At 44.8% G+C, this 26,236-nt stretch overlaps 4 protein-coding genes across 8 annotated transcripts in view; 1 reads left to right on the top strand and 3 right to left on the bottom strand.

Annotated features, from left to right (window-relative positions):
• The window catches only part of kmt2a (lysine (K)-specific methyltransferase 2A), a 32,425-nt gene extending 31,499 nt beyond the window's left edge, over positions 1-926 (bottom strand). For all 3 annotated transcript variants that reach the window (XM_053872164.1, XM_053872165.1, XM_053872166.1), the window contains exon 1: positions 623-926. In XM_053872164.1, the coding sequence (XP_053728139.1) occupies positions 623-868 (246 nt within the window). In that variant the 5' untranslated portion in view covers positions 869-926. The remainder of the gene's footprint in view (positions 1-622) is intronic.
• Positions 927-1,346: 420 nt separating this feature from the next.
• ube4a (ubiquitination factor E4A (UFD2 homolog, yeast)) lies at positions 1,347-9,243 on the bottom strand. Its single transcript, XM_053872603.1, has 20 exons — positions 9,105-9,243; positions 7,905-8,063; positions 7,640-7,816; positions 7,117-7,229; positions 6,896-7,048; positions 6,654-6,813; positions 6,366-6,568; positions 6,080-6,271; positions 5,563-5,896; positions 5,359-5,485; positions 4,943-5,250; positions 4,645-4,777; positions 4,388-4,578; positions 4,218-4,318; positions 4,030-4,143; positions 3,786-3,960; positions 3,530-3,710; positions 3,172-3,319; positions 2,929-3,086; positions 1,347-2,860 (listed from the first exon to the last, which is right to left on the bottom strand). The coding sequence occupies exons 2-20, from the start codon at positions 8,020-8,022 to the stop codon at positions 2,725-2,727; spliced, it is 3,222 nt and encodes a 1,073-aa protein (XP_053728578.1). The 5' UTR covers positions 8,023-8,063; positions 9,105-9,243; the 3' UTR covers positions 1,347-2,724.
• Positions 9,244-9,799: 556 nt separating this feature from the next.
• Positions 9,800-19,887, bottom strand: si:ch211-235m3.5 (BICD family-like cargo adapter 1). Of its 2 annotated transcripts, none has more exons than XM_053873853.1 (10): positions 19,556-19,887; positions 18,353-18,568; positions 13,795-13,914; positions 12,988-13,134; positions 12,253-12,429; positions 11,451-11,615; positions 11,124-11,201; positions 10,835-10,947; positions 10,641-10,761; positions 9,800-10,554 (listed from the first exon to the last, which is right to left on the bottom strand). In XM_053873853.1, the coding sequence occupies exons 1-10, from the start codon at positions 19,799-19,801 to the stop codon at positions 10,330-10,332; spliced, it is 1,608 nt and encodes a 535-aa protein (XP_053729828.1). In that variant the 5' UTR covers positions 19,802-19,887; the 3' UTR covers positions 9,800-10,329. The 2 variants fall into 2 exon arrangements, with proteins under 2 accessions (XP_053729828.1, XP_053729830.1); XM_053873855.1 differs by having other exon boundaries at positions 11,124-11,198.
• A 2,440-nt stretch (positions 19,888-22,327) lies between these two features.
• On the top strand, positions 22,328-25,009 carry im:7138535 (uncharacterized protein LOC797998 homolog). Of its 2 annotated transcripts, XM_053873194.1 has the most exons (8): positions 22,328-22,452; positions 22,699-22,805; positions 23,028-23,153; positions 23,449-23,693; positions 23,745-23,825; positions 24,087-24,203; positions 24,266-24,412; positions 24,486-25,008. In XM_053873194.1, exons 1-8 carry the CDS (start codon positions 22,406-22,408, stop codon positions 24,642-24,644), a joined length of 1,029 nt encoding a protein of 342 aa, XP_053729169.1. In that variant the 5' UTR covers positions 22,328-22,405; the 3' UTR covers positions 24,645-25,008. The 2 variants fall into 2 exon arrangements, with proteins under 2 accessions (XP_053729169.1, XP_053729170.1); XM_053873195.1 differs by lacking the exon at positions 23,028-23,153 and having other exon boundaries at positions 24,486-25,009.
• Positions 25,010-26,236: the final 1,227 nt, after the last annotated feature.

Raw genomic sequence — 26,236 nt, 5'->3', positions numbered from 1 at the left:
AGACGTCGCACTTTAGCCCTCAGAATGGGAAGCTACTGCACCAAGGACCGTCGGGTTAACGTTACGAGATGTGCAAACACCTCCCTATAGCGCCAACTGCAACTTGTCTGGGCGCATATTATTGTAAACTAATACACAAGACGTAGTAGATTTAGCTCCCCTTCAAGCTAATGTCAAGTCAAGTGAACCGTTCGTAGCGTATCCCGTACGACGCTGCAGATTAGCTTCGCCATGTGCACAATTCTTCATTGGATTTGAGCTTAACTTCGTGTTTACAAATCATTTCACACACGCACATACACCGGTATATCTACGGCTCTTTCTTGGCTGCATGTGTGGATAGCAAGGAGCCGTTAGCTCCATTGGATCCACCGAAAACTTCTCGTTGACATGACAAGCGAACTCATTCCCACTTGTTATAGTGCGAAACTGGTGCACGACTGTGTTATAAACGAGGATGGTGCGAACGTGATGTCAGGCAGTCAACACAAAGTTGTCATCTAGTTCCCTCGGTTTGGCTGGCTGACTCGCGAATATGGCAAAGCGACCCGTTACACACCGACATCAGAAAGAGGTTTCACGGTGAGCACTTCCAAGAGTGTCCGGTCCGTTGCGGACTTACCTCCCCGCTGCTCGAGTCACTCGAATCCCCCCCGAAATTCCGGAATTTTTGCAGGTTGCTCCCGATAACCGAAGAAACCTGTAGTGCAGCATCAAACCCGGGTCCGAGTCCAGCTGCGTTGGGGTGGGCTCCCGAGACACTCGGCAGAGAGGCAGTAACCCTAATCCGGCCCGCTCTCCTCCCGGTACCGTAGTAGCTGCTCCCTCCGGGCCGAGCGGGGAACCGCCACCGACAGCTGTGCGCCATTTTACACTCTGTGCCTGTGTGTCTGCCCTGCGATCAGAGATACCTCGGTGGGCGGAACCCTAACCCAGCACTTCACATAAACAACCTCCGCCAGAGCGCTCCACTCTCACTGGCCGCGTGTCGTTATTCATGTTACGGGGTGGAAGTGTAGCAACCCAACAATGCATTTCCTCAGCGGCCCAATTGAAGCACAGCGTTGCGGAATTCAACTCATGTTCAGGGGCTTTGCCCGGGAAATACAGCCTGCACTTGAATCGAGTGAAAGAACGGGGCCGTTAGATGTCCGCTTTTTTGTCAAATCAGTCTGTTTTGTCAACTGCTGCTCGTGAAATTAAATCTTTTTTGTATTACAGGATCAAGTCAGGCAGCAGGTCCCTCCATTTTGGACTTCTGACTGATGTGGTATACAGAAAAACCTGGAATACTAGTACTGTTTTTTTTTTAACTTAATAGACTCGCACGAAGAATTAAATCAAAATTGGATCGTCACTCCATTTGTTTTATTTTGAATCATACTGTACAGGAGTCAATAATCAAATAACATTAGTATATCATTTAAAACACATGATCAATTAAGTAGTAGAAATGTCTTACGCATCAGCAGGCATGCCAACAAATACTTCGTTCAATTCACTTTCATCTTCAAGCAACAGATTTTTAGTTCATTTCATTTTTGTATTCCAAAAAATGCATCACATCTCAAAAGAGATAATCCAGTTGCCCCCCGCCACGTTGACATTTCTGTGAGGCTCACATTTTTTAGGCACCATATCTATACATCTGCAGTCAGACTGTGATCACTTAAAAATTAATAAGATATTAATGATAGGAGACTGATAGCCGGTGGAAAACAGCTCAGACACCTGTCAAAGATGAACCAAGACTAGATCTAATAAATCAAAAGTGTTTCTGAAAATAGTTGGGTACATGAAGGGTCAAGTACTCACAACTGTGCCTTTAAAACTTAACCTGATTCAGGTTTGTCGAACGTGTGAGATACTTGGAGAGCCAGGAAGGAACATCTAAGACCCTCAAACTCACAATCACGCCTTCAATTAAGAGTCACCCACAGTGGATTTTTTTTTTTTGCAGTGGGAGGTCAAATGGCTCATGAGAAGCAAGCACAGGGTGCAAAAGAAATGTGATACAAAAAGACGAGTCAGGTCTATTTCACAAACTATAAAAAAGGTTTCGTAAGCCTTCACATGAATGTTATAAACAAAACAAGTCACTCACACACATCACCTTCACTCTTCATCCCTACTCATCCTTTTGTTGTTATTGGCTTAAAGATGAAGCAGATATTTTGATATCAATCCAAAAGTGCTAAAGTACCGGGGAAGAAAAATAAAGGCAGTTTGATGCATTATAGTGAAAAACAAAACAAATATGAAAGCCTAAAACAGCGCTACCCTTCTGTTGAGGAGTTAAAAACTGTGCCACGGTATAAAAACGTCATTAGGGCCGACTGAGCAGTCAGAAGTTCTTGTACATTCAACAAGTCCTGTTCGCTCCATCTTCCCGGCCACAGCTCTTTATGTGATGATGCTGATTAAAGTGTGCACTGAGACATAGACCTAGTATCGACTCATGGAAGTTAAAAAAAAAAAAAAAAGGTCTGTTTTGTGACTTCCAGCTGGTGAGCGACAGTTTGTCTGGACTGTTGTCAGAGAGATAATCCGCTCTGTTTAAAGGCTGTATAAAGGCTAATGGAATATTAGACGGACTGCAGGAGCCAGAAGGAATCCACAGGGATAATTGCGCCATGGATTAGCCAAAAAGAAGAGGAGCACACACGGTTTGGGCAGGAGAGAAAATGGGGGGGCAGTAATGGTTTCTCACAGAGAGGATCACGGCTAGCCACTGGGTCCCAACTGCAACCCCGCCTGCTTGTGCTTATCCAGCCACTGTAAGATTTGCTGTTTGAGTTCCTCATTTGGCCGGATCTGGTCCATGGTTAGAGGACTGCGGTTGAAAGGGTCGGTCTGGTCACTGCCAGGACGAGAGATTGAGATGAGAAAACAGAGAGGGATAAGGGAAATCTCTTGACAGGAACTCACCTCAGGAGATGTCTTGCTATAGTAGAGCGATCGACAGTGACATTGGAGGAAGGCAGAAGAACAGGATCCAGCATCAGGGTGGACATGATGGGGTCGATGAACTCGTCTGGTGCATCCGCATACGTCTCCTCCTCCTGTTGCTGTCTGTCTGCGTGGGACTTGGACACACACGCAATTTCAAATGTCTGATCACGCAACCAACTGAAATGAAAAACAAAACAAAACAAAACAAAACAAAAAAACCTTGATTTTGTCAGCGAGGACTCCAAAAGCAACAATCATATCTCCGGGCTTGTTGATCTTCTTCAGTACACGGACCGTGTGGGAGAAGAGAGTGGGAGAGTACGACCGACCATCCTTTGGAACCGTAGCACAGAAATTCTCCTCATCTCTGCCACAGATAAACAAAACCTTTATTTTGGAGACCATATTGAAACAATTTCAAACACGGAGACATTTTGAAGGAGCTGTCTCAGTACAGTCACCCTGAAGTTGGCTTGCTGGCAAAAAGCTCTGTTCCTCAGCATCAGGTGACCTAACCTCAGTCTTCCAAGTGAAAGGCTTGGCATCATTCTAGTCACAGCGTGCAGCTTCAACATACCCGAGGTTCAGATAGATGGTGCAGATGTCGGACACAAGCTGCTGGGGCTTGAAATCAAACTCGCTGAAGTCCTTGACTTTAAGAGCGCCCATCTTTGGACCAACCAGGTGCTGCAGGAAGTAGTTGAGCATTGAGATAATCCTCTCGGCCAGGAAAGGGTGAACAAAGATCCCCTTGACCTCTGCGGAGTCAATCATATCAGAGGTAAACAAATACAAAGTGACGGATTAGTAAAATCCAATCTCCCCCGTCTGACCTGAGGTGAGGAAGGCCAAGGTGCTGATGGTCTCATTAGACATGATATTGTGGAAGCGGCCCAGTTCTCCTAACATCTGCAGGCTGGACTCCTTCTCCCTTCTGGCATCAGGTGACAAGTCCTCCCACTCCCCTCGATCCCTCTCCAGCTGCAGGACCTTAATCTTGCTCAAGTACTGACATATTGTGACGCGCAGTTAAAAACAGAACATGAATGAACGCTGGTGGGATAAAGAATATTTCACCTGAATAGCTTCATCCAAAAGAAAAATGGCATCATTCATCAGTAGATTGAGGAACCTGAGGAAAAGAGGGGGGTTCATGGCCTCCAGGTTCTCAGATGCATAGTCTGCTAAATGCTGGAGGAAAAAAAAAGAGCAATGCTAAATCAACTCTGCATCGCAGCCACTGCAGAGGTGGTATGCAATAATACCTTTATACTCTCTCTATAAGTTTCCTTTTCCCACATGTACTTGAGAATGGGATACATGGGTCTTCTGTAGTTGAACTTTTGTTCAAACTGATGAGGGTCACCTGAGGTCACACAGTTCAACTAGTTGAACGTACTGTAAACACACTTTCTATTCATGAGACATGCCTCACCTGTGAACTCAATATCTACAAACACAGTGATGAGGGCCTCTGCCAGCTGAGGAGCATGTCTGTAGGAGCAGAAGACTCGCTCTCGCTGAAACATAATGGGTTGAACAGCCCCAGGTGCCACTGAACCCATGTGAGGCATCACGGATTCCAACACCAAGGCCAGCTTAGCTCTCAAATGGGGATTCTTCATCCTGCATGGGTGCAGTTAAAGCATTAAGAAATGAACAAGGCAACCGTGACGTGGATGAATCCAGTACCTTTCAACATAACCCATGAAGATAGTGATGAAGTTCAAAATATATTCAAGATTTTCCGCAGAAGACTCCAGAACTTCATCCGCAAACCGATGCAGAAAAATAAAAAAATCCCCCAAGTTTTCAGCAAAAAACTCTGGAAAATGAAAAAGAGACAAATTGCAGGTGATGATGATTATCTAAAAATAAAATAAAAGACACAACTTAAAAGCTTTCTACTTTCAGGGGAGAGTCAGAGGTTTGAGTTTGATGTTAGTTTTGTCTTCTCCCGTGAACAAAGAGTCATTGAAATGTGACCTACCTGGTATATAGCAGAGCATTGTACTTTGTAAGGAGGGCAGTGGAAAACTGAGTGCTACATGATCGGGCCCTTGGTTTCCAATGCCAAGCTGAACCAGCACAGCGGCAGTAGACGCTTGAAGGTTAAGGCAGCACTGAAGCATGGCAGGCTGTGTGGTGGCAGCTTTGGTTGACAGATAAATAACCATCAGGCGCTCAAACTGCTCAATGAGCTGATCCTTAATTGGGTTTCCTGTTCGCTGGGCCTCCTGGATCGCCACCTGGAGCCGGTGAAGGGACTGGTTCATCTTCGCCATCTGTTCGTGAAGTCTGAACAAAAAGACAGACAGAACGCAGTGGGGTCATTATGCAAGGTAAGAAGGCCACACCAAAATGAAGACCTTGGAAACTAGTGATTTTCACTGGTAGTTTAGCTACCTGTGGAAGCCTAAGTGGAGGGTTAGCTGTGTGAGGGTGAGATTTTCGGTCAGCAGGCTGTAGGACTCCCCTGAATCCACTCGCTGTTGCGGAGGAACAGGAATCAAGCAGGTTTCCTTGTCCAAACCTGATTATGATAAAATAACACAAGATCATGCATCCACTCAGAGGTCAAAGGTCACGATTAAAGCGTTCACAGTCGACCTCTTGCGTGGACATTTCGATTGCGCCGCTCCTCTTCGCTCAGCTCTTTCAGGGCACAGTAGGTGGGGTTAAAGGTCAGCAGTTTGGGCGAGCGTGGCTTGCAGAATGGCTGACAGAGCTTCACCAGAGCAGCACCCAAATTTAGGAAGAAAGCATCCGAGGCATACATCTGGAAGAACATCTCTGGCATCTGGTTCGCCCAAATCTTGGTTCGTCCAGAGTTGGCGTGCAGACAGTTGCCCAACCACGACAGCAGCAAGTGTCTTGTCTCGCACGATCGCTGGAGCAGGTTTTTTAAGATCTGGTGCAGCTTGTCATGAAATTGGCCCATGAACTGAAACACATGAAGAAGAGTGGCGTATAGATCATCCAAGTTAAAGCATTCATATCTTGTTTCATACAGTGCAGATCAGTTGCAGCACTTTCAACACCAAACTCCATAGATGTCTCATAAAATGTGGCAAGGCGGAGGGATGATCTTTCACTGACAATGAGAGTTTAAACAGCATCTGCCCACCTGATGGATGTTTGCCTCCTGGACCTTTGTCTCCTGAACACTGGCACGTGAAGAGTTCTGGAAGTAGCCATGCCCCTCAACAACACCAGGAGTCTTCAACAAGCAGGAGATACCCAATACAGCTCCCAGTGGGCTTTTCTGGTACTGCAAACCATTTGCTTGATCTTTGGGATGAATGTGTTCCACTAATACCTGAGAAAAAAAAAAGTCAAGCAATGTTCCTTGGTTCCAAATTTTAAAAAAACAAAACTATAATGCAAGAATGAATGTCTGTGTTACGTCTTACCTTAGCAATGTCTTTATTGTGGCTGAAGTACAACAGAACTTCAAGGTAGTAGTAGAGGAGGGGCTGACAGAGGTCCAGGTCTTTGACGCGACCCGTGAAGATATCGAACACCGGCATTATAACCTCCTTAAAGGTGCGTACCTCCTGGTCAGTAAGCAGTCCGGCGATGACTTCTTCAACAAACTCAACCACCTCTTCTTGCTCTGAATGGCAGGGGCGTCATAATCACAGACAGAAGTTAAATTGTAGAGCATTAGAAAGCATAAACACAGTATATCAGAGACTTACGCCCTCTACTGAAGCCTTCCACCAGCAGATCCAGAAGCTGCTCATAGATATTCTGGCTGACATAGATCTCTGGTGTGAGCAGAACAGTCCTTGTGTCTGACACAGTCAGATTCTTGCAGCGAACTGCAAATGACAGCAACTTTTCTGGAACCTTTTTCACCTAATTTACAAACAAAACATGTGATCGAATTCTACACATATGTCTAAAAGATGGGCGATGGGTCAAAGTGTGTCATTCCAACCTCCTCCTTTGCCCTTTGGTAACAAGCGAACAGGTAAGGGATGGCACATTTCTCCCCAGCATCACGGTCAGCGGACAGATTCACCGCGCTGCAGGACGTCATATAGATGAGATGGTTCCCTGGCTCTGGCACCAGCAATCGGTTAAAAAGAGCCTAACAAAAATACAACAGAAATTCAGTTGCTGAATCTCTGGCTGCTATGTTGCCTGACCACATGAGACCTGCTCTATGTTATCCATGTCCAACCAGTCCTGTCCATCCAGATCAGCAGCCATCTCCTCCAGGTACACGCATCGTGGCGGTATCCCATTACCTCCTCTCAGACTGGGATCGCCTGAGAAAGACACTGAAATTAGCATCAGGTCGGTTACGCATAATGAGCACAAAATAGTTTCCACATGTAACTAAATCATTCATGATGGTGAACGAAGATTTTTAAAGAGGGTCTCTTTATACAACACGTTGGAGGCAGCAGGTTTACAGACCTCTTTTATGAATACAAAGAAAACAGTCAATGCAATTAATGGAAATTAATGGAATATTACATTTAGTGTTAAAAGTATTCCATAAAGTTCAGAAAGATCACCGCCACTTGAAAAGAGAGACAAGGTATTATTCTTTTGGAGGGATCTAACCCCGTCACTGAATCTAAAAATACTTGTAATAAGTGTCACAGTGAGGCTTTATACAAACATCATCCGAAGAAAGAACTCGGAATCTTGAGTTCAAACGTCCTTTACTCACTGTTGTCCAAGGTAATGAGAAAAATTCGCTGAATCATGTGATTGACATTGAGCTGCTCGCACAACTCTTGTCGGGATCTGAAAGAGCGACTGATCTCCGCCACAGAGTCATCGTTCTCATCAACGCTGTCTGACACTGAATTCTCTGACTCTGACTGGCTCTCTCCGGAGTCGTCCACTGCTGACCGAAACGACAAGGCAAGAATTGGCCATGTTATTATATGATATGTGAACATAGCTAGGTAAATCCACGTGACATTACTCACACTGAGGTTGAGATGGTTTCTGGCCAGATGCAAACTGCTTGGCATCAGCCAGTGAGCTGAAGAGGGCAGCAAAAGGGTTGCCGGAGATGTTCTGGTTGTTGTTGCCCTGGTCAGTCATCTCACTGGGCCTTCAAACGTATTCCATTGAAGTTCCCAGTCCTTAAAGACGAGGTGGTTATTAGAAGCGTTGTATAGACAACACTATACAATAGATGTCATCGATTATTTGAGGAACACAGCTGTTTGAGGAGTTCATATGGGAGCCACCACTAATATGAAATTGTAGAATTGTCCATTATCGTTGCACATACAGCTAAACCTTCTTACCAATACCTCACCTAAATTAAACAAGGAAATACAAGCAAAGTCCCAGACTTCTAGTGTTTTCTTGTTGGCACTGTTTTTGTACTTACAGCTAGACAAATTTACTTCAAATATTTATGCCATCACAATCTTAGGTCTATGTATTGTATGAAACTTGGAATTATATCACGATCAAACCCTCTTGTATGCAGCCCTGCCCCTCTTTGCAATAGACAATAGGGTTTGGAGATTAATAATACATCTAATACTTTAGATGAAATACATAATAAGAGAGATCGTCTGTCAACTCGCATCTATTCACTGTAGGTGATAGTGATGACACGGCATATGTGAAACGCAACGCGATTAAATCGGACGCGTTAAACCCAGTAATAATACACAGGACGGTAGTTTATCAACATGACAGTCCGATGTAGATGCACCACCACCAGTCAAATACTTCGGCACTTTCTCGGTTGTTGCTGACTCAAAACCTCCTGGGGGTTTCATTCGACGAAACGATAACAAATTCGGGTGAAACGCTTGTTGTGTCACACGTGTATATTCAACGACGAATATCATCCCACTCAGTGGGACAGTGGCCGCTATGAACTGGCCAGAGTGTTTGCAAAAAGGGAGACTTATCATGAATGCACGAACAGCACGACAACTCCTGGTATATGATGGAGCTTTCCAGCTTGACAGAAAGGCAGCATATCACCGATGTCATCGGAAATCTTCCTCGTTTCAGTTGACAGGAGCCGCCTTAGCTGGCTGAAGCTAGTTAGCTAACGGGCTAAGCTGTCAAAACGCCACGCCAGTTTTCTTTCTGTCCCACTAAGTGCACTAACACCTGCTAGAGTCATGCATAACAACAAAAGAAGAAGGCTGTCGTACCTGTTTATGGACAAATGTTCGTGTTCAAGACGAGAGCAAGCAATTCCCACACCGAGTGTCAGTTCCTCAGTAAATATAAATTGTTACGTCATCGGCATGAGACGAATACTTGGCTTTGCTGAGTAACGCGAAATCGCGTATCACGACCCAAATAAATACATCAAACATATGTAGTCTTTGTAAAATATAACTTGTGTCAATATAGTTTATGTCTGTTTCCCCCCGCCCCCATCTAGTTCACAATGGGTTTAAATGCACAGTGACACTATCAACTATCATTTTAAACAAACGACATCGTTTATAAGTAAAATAAAATTCAAGTAGGAACTTGTTTTTGTTTAAATTTATTTTAGAATGCGATATATAATATTGCGAATAGCAATTTATGAGTAGTACCTCGAACCGCCAGGAGATGGTAGCATTCCACTATCACCATAGAGAGCAATAGACTCGCATCATGCTTGACAAGAGACGCGCGTTTGGAAATCATGTGGTGCTGTCGGCAAAAACCATGAGGATCAGCACTGGACTCTGGGACCAACTAATGTAGTCATGGCTCTCAGCAGGAAGTAGAGATCCTCCCCGATTCTTCCCTTCTTTTGAACATGCACTAACAAAAAAATGTGATAATAATGTCTGGCCAATTCAAGCTGATAATTAATTTTGACTCATAGACACAACAGTCTAATCAGGGATTCTTCATTTCAGATGTCAGTCATTGATATTAAACACCAATTACAGATGAATGTTAACATGTTTACAAACACACTTGGACATGTTTTTACAGAATCGAGTAAAAAAAGGAATTGCAAAAAAGGCTTGTTTATGTGACCAAACTTTTACATTTGAAGTTTCTAGGCGCTTTTCACATCCAAACACATGGTAAAAACAACAATTTTGACTACAATTACAAATGCTGCTTTGAACTGAATGGCCTCGCACGCTTTCTTCACAAGTTCAGTTGAAAGACCTGAACAAACACTGCGAAAATATCAAGTCTCACATAGGAATAATGAACCATGATGACAAACATCATACAAAATAAGGCACAACTAATCAAAGTCTCGAACATGCTCTTGGTTTCACAGTTTAATCTGATGTGTACGGAGTCTTGAAATGTATTGTGTTTCACATTTCAACACAAAAATGCATCTCGATCACATTTCTCTGTTCATGAGCTTCCTTCCATATTTACATTTTGGCAGTACAGTTTCTCTGAAGACTCCTAAACCTTGCCCCGTCTGAGCCAGTCCTTCCAGGGGGATTGGGACTTTTCTTGCAGGGCGTCTGTGCTCCAGGGGGAACTGGAAATGGACTGACGCGTCTTGGTGGAAACAGTCTTGCTGGGCCTCCGAAAAAATGAAATACTACTGGGGGTGGCCTTCTTTTGCGTGACCTCGGACTGCTGCTGTGACCTCAGCTGCTGGTTGATGATGACTTGTATGTCGTCCTGAGTGGAGAAAGATGTTTAAACCACGGTACTCTGAGAGATTTATGTCGGTTTGGTGAGCGAGGATGCGAAAGAGAGCAGCTCACCTGCCAGGCCTCCAGCTCCTGCGACAGTTCCAGTTTACGTTGAATGGCGTCCAACAACTGATTGTTCAAGGACATCATGTCATTCTTGCATCGTACTAGTTCCGTTTCCATCAGGTTCTTTCTGTTGTTGGGAATAAACAAGTGTTTAAAATCCACTCTCAAGGCAGGCCATCAGCAGTGGACAGAGGACTCACTTAGCAATGGCTTCGTCACGGTCTCTGATAGCCTGGTGGGTGACTTCAGTCTGCTCCAGATAGTTGCGCAACGTCTCTTTCATTTGGGCGTTCTCTTGCCGCAGCCGAGCGTTCTGTCAACCAAACAGCAGACTCATTCACTGGTGTCCACAGTCAAACAATAGTCGTATCACGGTTTGTAGCACATCACCGCACGATCAAACCTGTTCTAAACAGTGTGCTGTATTTGGACGGGACTCCACAGTAACACGATACGTGTCCATCCCTCCCCAGCAGACATGTTTGTTACCTGATCTCTCAGCTCCTGTTCTGCGCTCGGATTCCCACACTGATCAGCCGTCCTCCCTACAAAAGCTCGATTCAGCTGCTGGACACAGACGTTACACTGGGGTCAGGTTTCTGTCACAGTTTCTCAGTGATTTACAATATTGTCGTGGTGGCCTGTTACAGGTGAAGCTTGAAGGCAGGGAGGGAGGAACAGGTGGGCCTTATTCGGTTACCAAAATGTTCATGGTGTGACCAGTGGACACTCTCTGGAGTCACATGACTGGCCACCATCCAAAGATGGAAGACTTTTATTAAGCAGCTTGTGTAGGTGTTGTAAACTGTTCCGTACATGAGGGCTGGAGGTGCGTGTTAGCGTCCTCGTTGCTTCCTCCAGCTGCTGCAGCATCGACCTCAGCTCCTCTTCTTCCCCTGTGACTTGTGACTTTGCCTGACCGTCGGGGTCATGGGTCAGCGGCAGCAGTGACTGCAGGATGGATCCCATTTTTTGAGAGATCTGAGGCGGAGAGGAGACAACAGGTCATTGTTTATAGGCTGGTGGTTCATTTAATCATGGCCACTTGCGCAGCAAAGCTGTAATCACACAAAGCCAAAGACGCACAACACCTATGAATGGGAATATGGTGGGAAAACAACTACTGTTTCTTTGATTATTCACTCAGTCAAGTGACTTATTTACTTGGTTGTACACTGAGAAATAATGGCGTTTTCAGCAGCTCTTCTCCTCTTCAGCTCACTCTCGCCTTCGCACCATATTGTACGTCAGAACCAAGTCACACGGTCACAGAGAACCTGCACACACTGTTCAGTCACCCTGATCCTCTCAGCAAGAATGGTTTTCTTGATACAATGTCTAGCAAAGCTCAGTGGTGCAGAAAGGTTTGCATGGCAATCAAATATTCATCAGAGAGAGGTCTCCTCTGTTTAACGGACTCACATTTGTTTACATTAAATTTAAATGCCTGATGCATGGCCAGGTGCTCATCGAAACATACCAAATATAGAAATATTAAAATCCTGCAAAGGTGTATCTAGACGCGCGAGAAGTGTTCTAGAAAACATTTTATCATCTTCTTCTTCTTCTTCAGCAAGCTTGCCCTTCTGTGTATTCCAGATATCAGAAAAATAAATACCTCCTTTTTGCTGACTCCGGTGGCGTCTAAACTTTCCTCCATCTCAGATAGCAGAGAAATATTTCCAGGCGTTTTGGAGTCTCGCAGCGACAGCTCTTCCTGAAGCTCCTCCACCAGACTTTGGAGCTGCTGGGAACGAGCCTGGGACACCTCCGCCGCCTGCAACGCCTCAGCCAACTGCAAACCCAAGGACCATTAGACTTCAAGACCCAACTTTGTGTTTGCGGCTTGATAAAAACAGCAAACAGAAACGGGGGGATGAAAGTCAGGTAGATGAAGGGATGAGAGGTAGTGAAAACAGATAGGTTTTTGGACTCAAACATGGCAGTATTGACAGAGATGAAAGGTGTTGAAGAGGAGAGTGCAGGCAGGGTGGAACAGACGACAGACAGAAGAGAATCAGGAAGAGAGAAATGGAGCTGCTGTGATGTGCGGATTAGAGACAATCTACACAGAGACAGAAGCTTTAGAATGTTTCAGTGGGTGAAGTGTTCCAGAGATCCTGACCCTCCAGATTCCAGTCTCAAACGAAACTTAACAAACTCGAGTGGTGCTCTGAATGAAAGGTTACACAATCTGAGTTTATTGTGTCGTGACACTGTTTATCTGACTGACAGTCAGTTCACCGCAGAGAATGACAAAAGCCCCTTTGTTGTCAAGCCTTTTGATAGAAGCGTGGGTGACGTCATATTAATGGGCAGCTCGCTGAGTGTGCGTGTGTTTCTGCATCCACACCTGCTGGTTGTGCTGCTGCTTGACTTGGTCCTGCAGAGACAGGCGGGTCTGTAAAGAGGTTAGGTTTGTCCTCAGCTCCGTGTTCTCCTGGCTTACACTCTCCAACCGCTGTTCCAGAACCTGCTCCCTCTGACTGAGACGCAGCACCTGCAGAATCACAGCACATGATCAACCTCTCCAAAGAAACTATGAAAAGTTGAAGCACGTATATCCAGGAGGTCAAAGATTGAACTCCGACTGGACTAAACAGATGAAGTTTATCTTTCTCTGGAACGTCAGTTAGATAAGGACACAACTTGAACATTTTAAATTGCCTTGAGAACATTATATAACATTATATTATGCAATATTATGTGGTCTCAGTCAACTCACACGGGCTCACTAACTAGATATGAAACCTCTCGTGGTTTTATGACAGTATATACACACCTAAACTGCTCAAGGGTTTGGTAGTTTGAACCTGGAACAAAAAACCAGGAAGTCACTTTTGTTAGTGACTGTTTTGAGTGTTTTGACCACAGGTGGGAACAATACCAAAATATTCTGCGCAAGTTGAAATGATATCTGGTTATACTTGAGTAGCAGAGAATAACTCAAGTAAAAAGAAAAGTCACTGAAATCAGTTGACCAAAACCTGTATTTTATCTTCAGAGAAGCAGCCAAATATCCAACACATTTCAAGAGGAACTCTCAAACTTCAGACCGTAAAACTCAAATGTACACATTGTTTTAATGATATTGAATGAATATTGGCTGTGATAAGCATTTCCTTTCCTGCCCATCCCTAATGCCAAGCGCTGTTGTCACCTGCTCCTTCAGAGCGCTGATGAGCTCCTCGTCCTGCAGTCTGTTGTGGCTTCCCTTCTGCTGGAGCTCCACTTTCAGGCTCTGCAGTTCGCTGGACATGGCTCTCTCCACCTCCATCGCCTGCAGACAGACACATCGTGACATCCAACAGAAATGCAGCTTTGGACAGGGAGCAAGTCAATGATGCATCACAGAGGAGCAGGTTGAGTCTCATACACACCGTCAGCAATCCAACTGTACACAAGCAAAAGATAAGGTAAATAAGCCGAGTAGGAGAAGGAGAAAATCTCTCCCAGCATTACAAGAACCGGCACCAAAAATAGTTGAGCATCAGAGCAGATTGCTTGTTTAAGCAGAAGCAGATGAGAATAACAGGATGATACCTGGCTGAGAGGAGGAGATTAGGTGCTGCTATTATTCTGCTAGCGGCCCTGCAGCGGAAGGAATATGAGACTGGTGTTATGATGCGGGGACTAGCTGCCGGCTGTTTTTGCAACTTCAGAGTTCACAAATATCAGAATCACTATGGTACTGGTCTTACGAAAATACGAACCACATGTTGGGCTACCACTTACAACGGTCATAAACCAACAACAGCAAATTGAGACTTGTTCTATTCAAGAACATTATAAAGAAAACATGCTATATGGGAAATGATTTTATAATGTGGACTGGCCTTAACAAAAACAAGTTTATTCCATTAAAAGGTGTAATCGAGTTTGACTTGGGAAAAACTAGTTGAGATGTTCAACATTTTTAAGAGAGAGATTAAATGCTCTGAACTCCACAGTCAGGAGCTTCTCCTACTCAGCAGTTTGAAGGTTCCTGTCAGGTCCCCTCGCTGCCAAATAATACACGATAAAAGTCGGCTGACAGCAGATGGAGAGGACACAGTGGTGACATAATCAAGTGTTACACAACAGAAGTGGCAGCAAAGCAGGCCCCGTGTTTGTCGAGTTGCCGTTCAAACGTAACGTTTCAAGATTTCCCTTTGGCAATTTATTCTGGGCATCTTTGTAGATCGTCCTTATCTGCCAAAACTGGCTCTTTTGGAGAGTCAAAAAACATTTGGACTCAGAGGTTACATGATGACTTGGAACAGTCAGCAAGTGTGAGAGCGAGTGTGAGTGGTTATCAGTCTATGTGTCAAGGGTGTCTCGCTCCAGCCCGCACAAGACAATTAAATGAATGAAAAAAGAATGAAAACAAGAGCAAAACAAATGCTAGTGACTGGTCTGAATCAGCTTCAGGAAGGGTTTCACTGGCTTCGACTGTTGCAGTGTATTCTGGGTCTTTTGAAGTGGGACGTGAGTGAAAGAGCAATTCTGTAAAGACATGGTTCATCACCCTCCAGTCTTGAGTTTTGAGTGGCCTCTTAAGTGGATGGTCTGATAGTCTTCTCAGTATTAATGTCCTGGAGAAAGGGACCACAGAACAAGTAATTCCAACCCTTCCCAACACTGCACTTGTAGGATTAAACTTATAGTCATACGCTTTAAAATGAGCCCAGAGAGAAGTATAAAATTATTCATTTTATAGTTTGTCAAAATAGACAAGTGGCATGGGTGCAACACCTCGCGCCTCCACTACAACAGTGGTAGCAACCCACCGAGTACCACCACAAACTGAAGTGGAAAGGGACGCTCCATTTGTCACAGACACAAAGCTACAGATTAAATCCCCTCACAAGGGCCCCCAAAGCTACCAGTCCAACCACTGAGGTATCTGGCAGATGACTACCCAAGCCACCACAGGGGCCCTGAGGGAGCACTGCGAAAAGACGGCTTTCCCTGGGGATGATGGGATGCTTGAGCGTGCCTATAAACATCTGAAGGAGCAAATGAAAGATTTATATCTCTCCCCTTTCTATTGTCTTTATCACTCTCTCTGATGCCAGCAGGGGTCAGAAGGAGGGGCCCCTCTGGGAAACACAAGGAGGGATTTGTCACAGTTGTCTAACAACCAAGTGACGGATTCTGGAACGATGGAGAGAGAACATCTTTCTCAAGTGGCCCGGCGTGATCTTAAACAATGTCCAATATATTGTTTTTTTTGTCATATTGTTTTAAAAATATTATCTCTGGAGGGGCATCAACAGATAACCAAGTACCAAATACCAAAACATTGAAATGTAGTTGTGATAATATTATAACAAGCATTTTGCGTGTGAAAACTAACAGGAAAGATAACATTGGCAACGAAGTCACAAAAACAGAATGACATCACTCCACTGAAGGGAATCTTTCCAGCAGCACAGCTGTTATTGTACCGCAGGTTATCGGCCATGTGACTGCATGTCCAACATCAACAATGTTGTGGGCAGGCTTCCTCCACTGTGGCCGGAAAAGGAGTCGCAGCAACGATTTCCTGGAATATGTCCTGAATATGTGCCGTGCTCCGAGGCTGCTAATAAACAAAGGGAATTCTCAGGTGTCGCCCCTTTGATTCCACGCATGTTCAAGTTTCACTGCCTGATCTGGGATGTTGCGCACACTTCAAACAAGCACCGGCTTCTTTTTTGGTCAGGCTGGCGAGAAGAGTTTTGAGAAAAGGTGAAGATTAAGATCCGTCATGGTGTCAAAGGGGGACACTCAAAGGGACAGAACTTTTAACACAGTCCAAGTGCTGAGGCAACAATAACCTGTTGAGTAGCAAAGCTTGGACTAGAAGTGGGCTCCTGTTTGTTGTGCATGAAATAATATGTATTTAACACTCTCATGGGTCACGTAAAATAACTTTTTTGTCCCCAGTTCTGGAGTTCAAAATGTTTGATCGAGGTCCAGCTTCCTCGCATGAATCCTGTCGGACAGAAATCAGAGTTTTGCGTTTGAAGACGTTTTATTTTGAGAGGTGGAGACGAGTTATCAGACCTAAATGCAGTTGTGGTTAGCCGGTGGTGAATGGATTCGCTGGCAGGACAGTATTTAATAGACGGCTGTGAACAGGTTTGTTCCTTAAGAAAGTAGCTAAAGTTTTTGATAAATCATTCTGAGGACTGTATGTTCACCGCCAGCAGGGATTGTGCATGGAAACCTAAAGCAGAAGTGCTGTTGCTGACTGTAGCTGAAAACATAGCATCACAGCTCCTCAGACTAAGCAGCACTCGGTCTTTCACTGAAGCAAGAACAGAAGCCATGTAGCTTGATAGGACAGTAGCTGCGCTGAGCTTTACAGCTGTCTTTTCTGGCTTAGATCAAACACAAGTTGTGGTATAAATTCAAGTAACTGAGCCTAGTTGAGCATTCCAGCAGAACGTGTACTGATCTCGATCTTTCACACAAACAAACATTTCCTGTGTGTACAGACTCACCCTGGCAGGTCGAAACAGTCGACTCCTTTTCTAACAGGCAGATATTCAGTCGGCATGAGATTCTCCTGCGTTCTTCACTCTGCGCGACTAGACAGCGTGACTTTTACAGCTCTCTCACCCATATGCAGAGACTAGCTAAATGTCCTTTCTACTTCCTTTTCCTTGAGCAACCCAAACAAAGATAGCTAAAATTGTGGTTTTCCTGAGGCGTGATGAAGAACTCAGACCCTGGACGACTTTCTTTGTTCATTTTTCCGTGGACTTTGACTCAGGGGTGGAAGTTCGGATTCATTTTTAACTTCAGAGCTGAGACTTACTCATTGCTTATGACTAGAAGCAGGAGGTTCCCAGACATGGGGAAAAAAACAAACCCACTTGTTAGGGTGAGGAACCGTCTCAAGGTCGTCATCTACAGATAAGACGCCATAAAAATGTCCTTTCCTTGTAAGTTCCCGATGATCACAGTGTGACGCTTAAATGCGGAATCAGCTGGACGCTACATTTATCATCTACCGCACTACGTCATTTATGAATGCTACAAATTAACTTTGTGGACTAGATTTAGGCTGAGCTAATCATAACAAGTTGTTTCGTGGAGTGAGTGAAGAACTTTTTCGCACTTGTTAATATCATGTGTCTTTATAGTTTCACCATTTCATTATGTGAAGTGATTTTATTGTATGCAAATGTGACTAAGCACAGTGATAAAAACTCTTGCCATTCATATAATATGACTGGCCTTAGAGCTTTGACTCGTCTCCAAACAAATAACCCAATTATTAAGAAACATAAGCCGGATTTATACTAACGAATCAAGGCAGTCTGGAGAAGCCACGTCAGACTCAAAGTATGGGGGGCACTCCAGGGGCTGAACCGAACCATAAAGTCCTCTGTCAAGTATTAATGAGCCACAAGCCAAAACAATTCAAATACTCATACTTCGAGCCCCACATTGCACTGCAACAGTCAACACCCTGATAGGCAAAGGATGAAAACAAATGTGTATTCCCGATGAAACATGGGCAGATTCAGAAAATCCAGTAGGACTAAGCCCAGCCTCACTTCCAGTGCTGCAATAGTTCCTCAACTGATAAGATGCGAAGTATTTTTCACCAGTAATAGTAACTCGGAAGTCAAGAGAACCCTTGAAAAAGACCTGAGAGCGCAACCTTGGCCCACTTCAGCCTGAAAAGTCGAGCTTGAGTGTAGTAGGAGAACGAACTGAGCGTCAGTGTCCGTGTGACTCACGGTGTTGAGTTGCTCCCGTAACTGCTGCGTGTGTTCACTGTGCTCCAGCTCAGCCCGGCTCTGGTCTCGCTCCGCCTGGCTGAGGGCCTGCGTCAGCTGGTCCACCTGAGCACTGAGGGCCCTCACGTCCCTCTCCAGGTCGCCCACCTGGCTCTCCCACTGGGACTGGCAGCCCTCCAGCTTGACCCGCAGCGCATGTTTGTCCTGCTCCAGCTCCTGCAGGTGGACACAAGAACAACACTGGAACAAGACTCCGGGCAGAGCACACGTGAACATCATCCAGCAAATATCAGCTTGAGCCCAAAGTATTAACCCTCATAACTCAGGTGTGAATGGCTGAAGAACACTGACATGTGAGAGTGCAGAGTTAGCAAAGTTGTGTTTTTAAGCAAGGTAGTAGTTTGATGTAAAATTATTACTAGTACCACAATACACGCTTTAACAGCAGCAGCCAAGGCAGAAGTACTCAGCCGGTTACATGATTTCCAAAAACAGTGAAAAAATAAATATAAATATAATGTAAATAAAGCAAAAGCAATCCAGTATAATGTGTATCAGTACAGAAGAAATAGGTCGGACTACTTAGGAAGAATTATAGATTGATGGTAGCGTGGTCTGCAGCCCATCAGCAGCAATAGCAGTCTAGTTTAAGTTAGACAAGAGAGGGAAAACAATGAGCAGCTGCTATTTAAATAATATTTATAGAAGTACGTTGTGTCTCTAAGATGGAGCACAACATAAGAAGAAGAATAAAAGGAGAAGGCAGACACGTTTAAAAAGGCAGCAACAGCAGTATAATGGCAATAAAAATAAAGGCAGTTAAAGTATAATTAATCGCAGAGTAAATAGGTGCAGTATGTATGTTTTTTTCGAGTGTCGAGTAATAGTACATTTTAGCCAGTGTGGTAGTATTGCAAGTCATGGCATCAAATAGATAGAGTGAAAGTACCAAGCAGTCCCAGTAGTAGTTATGCTGGTGGTAAGAAACCAAGAAAGAGGCAGTATTGCAGTATGACTATAAACACGAGCAAGACTGTAAGTAAGCGGAGTGGTGAGGCGCGGTGTGACTGAGCGCTGTCATTGTTGGAAACGGAAACGGGGTCAAAACATGATTCAAAAGCGATTATCCACGTCTGCACCTAGCGGGACTGACTTCAGCAAGACTCCCGCTCAGACGATGGAGTGAAAGAGAGCGGGGCTCACCTCCAGCTTGTCCGTGAAGTGCTCATGAAGTTGCTCCTGCTGCTCCTTCAGCTCGCGGTTCTCCAGCAGCAGAGCGTTTCCCAGCTGAGCAGCCAGAATCACCTCTTCCTCCTTTTGTTTGAGAGCTGCCACTAGTTGGCTGTGACGCTGGAACTGGCTCATTTCCTCCGCACTGTAGTCCACGTAGAAGTTCTCGTCCAGCTCCATGGCCATGGACTTGAAGCTCCATTCAGCCACGCTGTCCATTGCTCGCCTTCTGACAACTGAAGCTGCCTCAGAAAGCTGAGCCACTTCAGTTGTGTGTCTGAAGTGATGCAGGAGCCCCGCCCGCTCCTGACACCTGCACCTGCTGCTCTGTTCTAACCGCGAGTTGGACGGAGCGCCGGATGAAGCGGAGCCGAGAGGCTGTGATTGGAGGCTGTCTGATAAGGGGCGTGGTCTTGTCCCGATCACCTGTCCTCATGGAAAATCACCATCAGGCTGATGAAACCATTACAGCTTTGAGTACAGCGCACCGCCTCATCTTAACAACCCTCTTTAAAGTGACGTCACCGATCATTCTTGCTCATAACGCTACACTCACGCGCACAAGTTCAAGTTAGTAAAAAAAAAACAATTTCTCAAACACATTATAAATATAGAACAGTCTGCATAAATCAAATGTTATATATCAAGTGGTAATAATCCTAACCGTTAAAAATTTATAATTACAGCTGAAGTTCTGTTTAAATCAGTCAATGGTCATAGTAAACAAGTATTTACTCCTGGTTGGTGCGTGTTGATTTAAATTGATGTAGTACATTGGTCAGGCCTGTGGGTGGCGTTGTAATGAACTTGTGACAAATAAAGAAGACAGCATCACGAGCACGCCCAAGGAAGACGCGCGAGCGTCATGGTACATTAGCATAAGAAGCCCAACATGGGGACCGAGACATTAATGTAGACCAACGATCGGGTTGACCTGTCACACTTGACTATGAATTGACATGAACAACAGACCCCTCACTCCCTGCCTTTATTAAAAAAAAGTGTTACTCAACAAACGTTAGAAATGGAAGAGGCAACATAATTTGTGAAAGAAAGATATGAACCAATATATAAATATGAAGCAAATGTAATGCCACGCTGTCGGGCATTTCTCAAACCAAGCCATAAAGGGAGGGGAGAGGGCGTCTGTTGTCTTTGTCTGGGAGCGTGCCAGAGGTCAGAGGTCAACCTTCAGAAAATGTTGAAGAGTCAGAGGAATAAAGAGCCTGGCATCCTGACGCACGTCACAGCTTTTGTGGAACGCAGCTCACAGCCTGCGCACATATGGCAGCAGGGAGCGAGCAAGCGTCCAAGCACTGTATGTCGCAGCTCAGCGGGCGCACCATTGTGTCACCATTGTTGATGTTCACTTTATCATCTCCAACTGGGGCTGCCTGCGTCTTAACACAGACACCCATGCGGTACACTGAGAAACAAAAGTTCGCTCAGGCATGATGTTTTTATGTTCAAGGAAGTGACATCCTGCTTGTCTGACAAAAGACTCGACTGTCATGAAAGCACAGACTTCATCACTCCAGCGTGGCTCTTTGGTTTACCATGCTGACGTCACCGCTTGTTTTCTCCAGCTGTGTGCAGGGAGTGGAAATAACTGAGGGGAGAATGACTGCTGTCATTTGCTGATGTGAAAATAACACAGACATGAGTGTGCACAACAATGTGTGCGAGCAGGAAGTGATGGTGATGACTCGAGAAAATAGCAAGGATTAAAAATTACTCAGCAATACCAGCCTAAAACTAAGCACTGTATTTAGTTTACTTAACATTTACATCCAAATCTATGTTATCTATGTGATCATTTAGGCGCCACAATGACGATCCTCAGGACTGAATCAATAATCTAATCTCAGTCTATTAGACCAACCTTGCATATTTTATGAAAACAAACCAGATTGGACCACCATACAGGAGATTAATTGTATATTTCAGTACTTTGTCATTTGACAAATGCACTGTAACAGTAAGTCTGTCATTACATGAACAGAGCTGAAAGACCACAAAAGATCACCATTCTTGTGAGATCCTGATCAAATGCATGATGTACTGTATAAATAAACAACATGGAAATGTAAATCTCATGAAGCAGAGGACAGAAATATACAGCATATACAGCACTACATGCAGTGAAGACAAATATATGGATGGATGGTTACATTTGCTTTGAAATTATTCTCTATAGTTGTGTGTGTGGTTGAAACACAATGTGGCTATTATTTTGATAGATTATAACAATTAAAGACACTTGTTTCTGCATTTTCATAGGTCTTTGTCCTATGTTGGATTTGCTTCTTTCTTCCACCCAGCACTGTAAAAGGACTCCCTCAGGTCTCCATAAACTCTAGAGCAATCATCCATATTTATGGCGCCTCGTAAGAGCATTAAAACTGTAGAGCCATTTGGAAAACATAAGCCGGCAAGAAAAAAGGTTGCTTGGATGGACAGGTTAGGATTTCTACGCAACAAATATCGATTTATCCAGGAGAGTTTAGTGCTATACAAATTAGAAGATAAATCACAAAAAAAACAATAGCAATTGTTGCCGTCAATACAAATAAATGGTCAAAATGTATCACATGCTTTTCATGGAGGACATGTCCAGCACACCTGATTCATATTTGTGTTTATTTTCCATGGAAATGCCGCTTATTTTTGATTGCTTTTGTTTTCCAATCACTTCCCACTCGCGTCAATACACGCGCATCCTGTTGGAGGCGTTGTGGCCACCGAGTGTAATAAATAAATAGCAGAAGAAGAAGCGCCTCGTAAATACGCTCGAGTCCACAGATTCGTGCCTTTACGACAAACATGGAGAAGCGAAATAAAGTGACAGTTTCTGCTATTAAGTCATTGGGGTAAGGCACTTTGATTGTATTAATTTGATGTTGCCCTTCCTTATTTACTCCAGTAAAATACTACAAACCTTTCCAGGAAGTAATTTCAAGTTCACTATCTTCTTGTTTTATGGTCATTTAGATGTGTCATTCCGTGATCGAAACTTCAAATGCATTCATAAATTCAATTAGGGCTCATGCGTTTGCTCTTTTGATTTGCAGAATCAAAGCAAGAGTTCATTGAGCAACTTTCGTTTTCAACCTTAGGTATCCAGGTAGCAGGTGCGTCTCCCGGTGCGATTGTGACGAGCTTCCGTGTCCTCTGCTCACCTGGCTGATGCTACAGCTCAAGACCTTCTGCCCAGAACCGCAGGGTAAACCGTCTAACTCATCACATGTGTATCTGCGTTGACAAAGGAATGAGCATATGTGTGTGTGTGTGTGTGTGTGTGTGTGTGTGTGTGTGTGTGTGTGTGTGTGTGTGTGTGTGTGTGTGTGTGTGTGTGTGTGTGTGTGTGTGTGTGTGTGTGTGTGTGTGTGTGTGTGTGTCTGTGTGTGTGTGTGTGTGTGTGTGTGTGTGTGTGTGCGCGCTCCAGACTCCGCTGGGATTGGTGATGTGCTGCTGGGGAAGGAGCTGAGGCAACTCCTCTCACACTTGCACTCTCCCCTCAGTTTGGCAACCTCTGAGATCTTGGACTTGCCAGCACTGAACAGAGTCACAGGTGATTTAATAGAAACTACATGATTCATGTGTGAATCTCTCAGCCTTTGGTGTCTGTGGCGCTTGAAGCTAGCAACATGGTGACAGGGCGCCAAAGTTGTTGGAAATAATAGAGTTTTTCTGAAGGAATAAGGAAGCTGCAGTCTTGGCTTCTCGGGCTGAACAGGCTTCCGACTGACTTCATTTGACCCTGGCGTCTTTCTGTCTTTGGCTTTTACCAGCACACGAGACCTACACAGCGCACCACAGCTCTCTTGATGTTTAGAAGTTGCTATTTCTAAAAAAATCTTTTACAGAGTTCCTGGTGTCAGAATTACAAGCAGCGCAAATGTTGAAGTGCAGAGAACTGCATCCTGAAGTGCCAGCTACTCTCGATGCAGCTGTCAAAGAGAAACGAGTCGAAGATCAAAATGCCAACGTTATCGACTCCGCCTCCTCCTCCAATGACACACGAGAGGCGGAGACACAAGCAGAGTGGATATTACTGCTCCGAGCTCTCAACATGGATGCCTCCTCTAAGTGTACTGATGTGCTGCAGGAGGTACGTCTGTCATGATACTGGAATGGAGCCTGTGTAACTCTTGTCTTTTAGGTGGAGTCTAGAATTAGCACTCTTCCATCTCAAGACATGAGTGAGCCTCTACTGAAGAAGGAGCTCAGCGCGGCACAGTGGGTGAGTTGGAGTTTTTAAACATCTTTTGTTGGGAAAATGTCCACAACATCAGGTGGAACTGAGGAGTAGTGGATCCTGTAGACTGAGTGGCACTGCTGCCACCTGCTGTCCCATTTGAATTTTGCCGTTAATGAAAACAAATGACCCATCTATTCATATAGAAATCTATGTCTTAGCGTCTTTAAAATAAGTAACTCAGCAGTTTTAATGTCGTGTTATCAATCATTTGACATCGTTGGGATTCTTCCTACTCTTCCCCAGATGCAGCTGGTGAAGTTAAATCAAGCTCTGAAGGACGACTATAGCTGCCGACAGAAGATGATGGTGACGCGCTTCCAGGTGACCCTGGAGTCGTTTGCATGGGGTGAAAAGCAGAAGGTACGACGCCACAGTTTTGCACTGAGGGGCTGCCTTTTCAGTTGGAGGCTGTTCTCCTGCAGGAGCGCTGTGCAGCTCTGGCCTCAGTTCCACCTCTGGCCTCCATCGCTGAATCCTCCCAAGTGTCTGTGCCCCGTGTGCTGGCCGCCAGAGAAGACCAGTCCAGGATTCAGCCAGTCAGGCCTGGAAAGAGCACAGCTGTGTACAAGGTTATCCCAGCGATGCACAGGGAAGCATCTGCGTTTATTCACATATTAAATGGGTCCTCCTTTTTTATTGTAGAAACTGATGGGCCACGTCCCAGACAGAGGAGGGCGACCAGGGGAAATCGAACCCCCGATGCCAACATGGCAGGAGAACAGAGCGTCCAGAGCGGGGCGAGGAGGCGGACACCAGCAGTGGCGCAAATCCTCTGACAGGAAAAAGGGGAAAAAACACTAACAGATCAAACTATAAATGTAATATTGTTTTGAAAACTCAAGCTATGATTAATCCAAATGTGGACTTCAGATTATTTGCGTCTATATTTTTGGTAAAAATTGAAATATATATATATATATATATATATATTATTTTTAGGATTAGATGTCCTTTATTTGTCACGTTTTCACTGGTTTGTTTTATATTCTGGAAATTCTGTATCAGTTTTCTAAAAACAACTTGATGCACACGTCAATGTTTGGAAAATTAAACAATATGATTGTTGCAATTTAGTCTGGTTGCGCTTGTGATGTGCTGTCCTCACCACAAGTGCCACTGTGCAGCTGTGCAGCCGCACACAAGGGATTTTCTTCTTGGTTTATGGAGGTTTCTTGTGTATTGTAACTACAAATATAACATATTCAGTGATCATTTATGAACATTTTTTTGACTTACAAAGACGAAAGTTTCTCAAGGTTCAAACATGACACACATGCACTCTGATCACGCTGCTTTTTTTTAATGAACTCTTCTCTTGCAACTAAGAAAATACACCATAGATTATCGACGTAGAAACAAGAGCACCTACTCTACACGCGTATTTGAGCGATCCTTGACTCTGACAGATATGCTGATTGTTTTTAACGTTTTACAAAATCAAGTCACCATATTTATTGAAACTTGATGCAATTCAAATATCTTGAGCCTGAAGACATGACAAATGATAAAACACTGAGTGGTTGTGAACACTCCCATAAATGAAAAACAATCTGAATGAGGTATTCGTGCATGTCAAGTCATCAATGCTATGTCAGCTCGGTTGCTCCTCCTCTTCGCGCGCGTCTGGAGCCGGGCTCATGCGCCACCTGCTGAGTTCAAGATAAAGCGTCCTGGTTGGCTGATCCATCACGGCCCCTGCGGCCGCTCGTCTGACGCGCGTCAGGTTCAGTTTCACTGACCTCCTGGCTGCCTCTGTCACTCCTCTGCAGCCCAGTGTGTCTGTCCTTCATCTGTGCTCTCCATTCCGTGGGGCAGAAAGATCGGGATGATTGGGTTTCTCTGTAGCGCAGACGCTCTTCTAAACTGTTTAAAAGTTGAGTCCAGGTTTGGGCTGGTAGACTGGATGAGACAGCAGAGATTAGGGCTCTGCACAGCCGTTTGGTTCAAAATAGAGATATAAAGCAAACTTCAGATCCGGTTAGGTGAGGTGATAAGGATTTATGGGTGGATTCCTCTTCCGACCGCCTCCTAGTTTTCCTGAAACTGGACTCCGGGCCTGATGAATAAAGCATGGGCTGCGAGCTGCTGGTGATCACCGGAGCTCTGTCAGGTGTATAAGTGATGACAGGCGACACAGTTTCCCCAGAGCTGGGCCTGGACTGAGATTGAGAGCTGGAGCAGCATGTTGAAACCCCAGCAGCAGCAGCAGCAGCTCCTCTTGCAGGACCCCCCGCAGGTGTTCGGGAAGCCCTGGTACTGGCAGCGCAGCAGCACCAGCATGGACAGCACTCGCAGCCTGGCCCAGGTTATTCTGGAGATGAGGAGTGAGATCCAGAAGCTGGAGGCAGAGAACCGGGAGCTGAAAGGGGACTACGGAGCAAGGGCGGGAGAGG

The sequence above is a fragment of the Synchiropus splendidus genome, chromosome 8, assembly GCF_027744825.2.
Source record: "Synchiropus splendidus isolate RoL2022-P1 chromosome 8, RoL_Sspl_1.0, whole genome shotgun sequence".
NCBI classification, from domain to species: Eukaryota; Metazoa; Chordata; class Actinopteri; order Syngnathiformes; family Callionymidae; genus Synchiropus; species Synchiropus splendidus.
Note: the sequence above shows the minus strand (reverse complement) of the source record. Positions and strands in the feature narration are given on the sequence as shown.